General features: G+C 56.6%; 1 protein-coding gene across 2 annotated transcripts in view; it reads right to left on the reverse strand.

Annotated features, from left to right (window-relative positions):
• Window positions 1-1364, reverse strand: part of PTPN23 (protein tyrosine phosphatase non-receptor type 23) — a 33244-nt gene extending 31880 nt beyond the window's left edge. The window contains exon 1 of one of the 2 annotated variants that reach the window (XM_037729829.1): window positions 1199-1364. Coding sequence is in view for 1 of the 2 variants with exons in the window: in XM_017519282.2 (XP_017374771.1) it covers window positions 1199-1282 (84 nt within the window). In the remaining variant the exon portion in view is untranslated. The remainder of the gene's footprint in view (window positions 1-1198) is intronic. The other variant, XM_017519282.2, reaches the window with a different exon arrangement.
• Window positions 1365-2327: the final 963 nt, after the last annotated feature.

A 2327-nucleotide genomic window follows, 5' to 3' on the forward strand; every position in this document is an offset into this window, starting at 1 on the left:
ACAAAAAAAAAAAAAAAAATTTTTTTAAAAAAGAGCAGATGAAGGAGAGAGCAACGTCTGGATAGCAGTCAACAAAATTCTAGAATTTTGCATCAATTAGCCTCATTTGCTGGGCCCAAGAGGCTAGATGATGGACTCAAACACTGTCTGAACTAAGGCAGTGGTGCAGAGAAAAGGGGAGACAGCTTCTTGGGAAACTACTTCCAAATCCATTTTCTTTTTTTTTCAGCAGAACTGCCAGAAGACCGTTTTCCTTTTCCTATTATGTGTTTACCCAAGCATCTCGCTACGTGGTGCACTATCTAGATTGGGGCTTACTCTGGCATCTGCTGTGCTAAGCCCACAAGGCCCCCCACCTGCGACTGCCTCCTGGTTGTTCCTTTTCAATTCTGCTCTAGCCCTCAGTGCTACCAATGCAGCGGATGTCTCAGAGGGCACCTGTGCTCAATCACCATACCTGGACCTCTCCACAGAAGTTCTTTGCCTTAGTCAACGCCAAACCTTCCCGTCTGTTCTTCCAACACAGTAAGATTTCTCTGAGCTCTACAACACTGTTTATGCCCTCCAGTCTGTTATGAAAAGCAGTAACTTTCCTAAAAATGTCATGGGATTGTAACGTTTGGTCCAAAAAGACTACCGCATGGGAGACTATACAGAAACGCAGCAATTGTAAGACATATCTCTACCGCAGGGGTTGGACATCTCCCTGGGCCACAGGGGCTCACGTCTTAAATACACGCCCTGAGCCATTTCCTAGCCTTTGTCCCAGGCGCGTCGTGGACTTGACAGAGCACCGAGGGCCTGGTGCAGCAGAAGAATCCGCACGGTCAGGGCCGCCCACCGCTCCCGCGCGGGGCGGTGCTAGCATGGAGGAGGGGCGGGGCAGAACTGGGTCCCGGGCGTCAGAAGGAGGAAGTGTGGAGCCTCAGTGGGAGCTGTGGATGACTCGGGGCACAAGTCGGGAAACGGGTTCAGGTGAAGTTTCAGGTGCTAGCCCCAGGAGATCGGGAGGAGAAAAATGGCCTGCGGGCGCCAGGATGTGGTACAGGCTGAGGAAAACCGGCGGAGGCCCCTCCTAGCTTCACGGTACCCTACGACGGGGCCTGAGAAGGTGATGGGCACGCAGAGGGCGTCACGCGCTGGCAGACGACGGAGATACGCGGCGGATGGGGGGCGGGGAGATGGAAGGCAAGCTCACCTTCTTCACAGCTGGCTGGAAGTGGAAGTCACCAGCCTCCTTCAGGTCCAGCCAGATCATGGGCATGCGGGGCACGGCCTCCATGGCGGCTGGCGCCCGCCGGCCACCGAACCACTCCCGTAGCTGCTCCAGCTGCTGGCTCAGCCGCGAGCCCAGCCCCGCCTCTCCGCGCCGGAAGTCACTGGTCACGCGAGAGAATGAAAAATTCCACCGGCCTGCCGGGAGTTGCAGTTCTCGCCCGTGCCGTCTTTTGCGCAGGCGCAGTGCCTGCTGCGCATGCTCAGTCTTCTTCGCGCGGAGGGAGTAGGGAGGGGAGGAGTTCGCCCGCCGGAGGCGAAAGGGTTTCTGGAATAGTAGTCTTCCTCCATTAAAGTGAGAGGCCGGGCGCTAGTTTATTTCCTACTCCCGGGCCAAGCCCACCTGTCGGCCACGCCCGCCGCACTCGTGCCTCTTGGGAAGAGCATGAGAACTCACCTGTGAACTTACCATCCCAAGTACTGTCAAGGACCGTGGAGGACTGGTGCTGTGGTAGAGATGACGTGGCGGGCTGGCCGCCGGGAAGAGATGACGCGAAAACGGCCCTAAGAGAGGGTGCGGAGGGGGCGCCGGGCCTGAAGGAGTCAGGGCTGAGAGCAGGGGGTTTCATTCCCAGAGCTGCGAAGGCTTTCAAACTTTGGAACAGAAGAGTGACGGTCCGGAGACTGGCCCACTCAGCCAGCCTGGGAGGCCGGGCACTGCCCATGGGAGACGGACGATAGGGAGGGAGCGATTGGATAGGGCGTCTCAAGCGGAGCGAGGCGGCACCGGGCCCTGTAGGGAAGTGGGGTGGGGGAAGTTATCCGGCCAGGTGAGCATCCAGACACGCCCACACTATCTGGAAGGAGACCGCGGAAAGAAGAGCACCTGTTACCTCTAGTGAGGGGACCTGTAGAGCAGGAATTGTTAAATCATATGACTGTATCATCTCTTTTAGAAATAAGTAATAGGCTACTCGGGAGGCCGAGGCAGGAGGTTCAGTCGCTTGAACCCGGGAGGCAGAGGTTGCAGTGAACATAGATCGCGCCGCTGCTCTCTAGCCTGGGCGACAGAGCGAGACTCCGTCTTTTTTTTTTTTTTTGAGACGGAGTTT

Source organism: Cebus imitator, unplaced genomic scaffold, assembly GCF_001604975.1.
Source record: "Cebus imitator isolate Cc_AM_T3 unplaced genomic scaffold, Cebus_imitator-1.0 Scaffold0, whole genome shotgun sequence".
In the NCBI taxonomy this organism is placed as follows: domain Eukaryota; kingdom Metazoa; phylum Chordata; class Mammalia; order Primates; family Cebidae; genus Cebus; species Cebus imitator.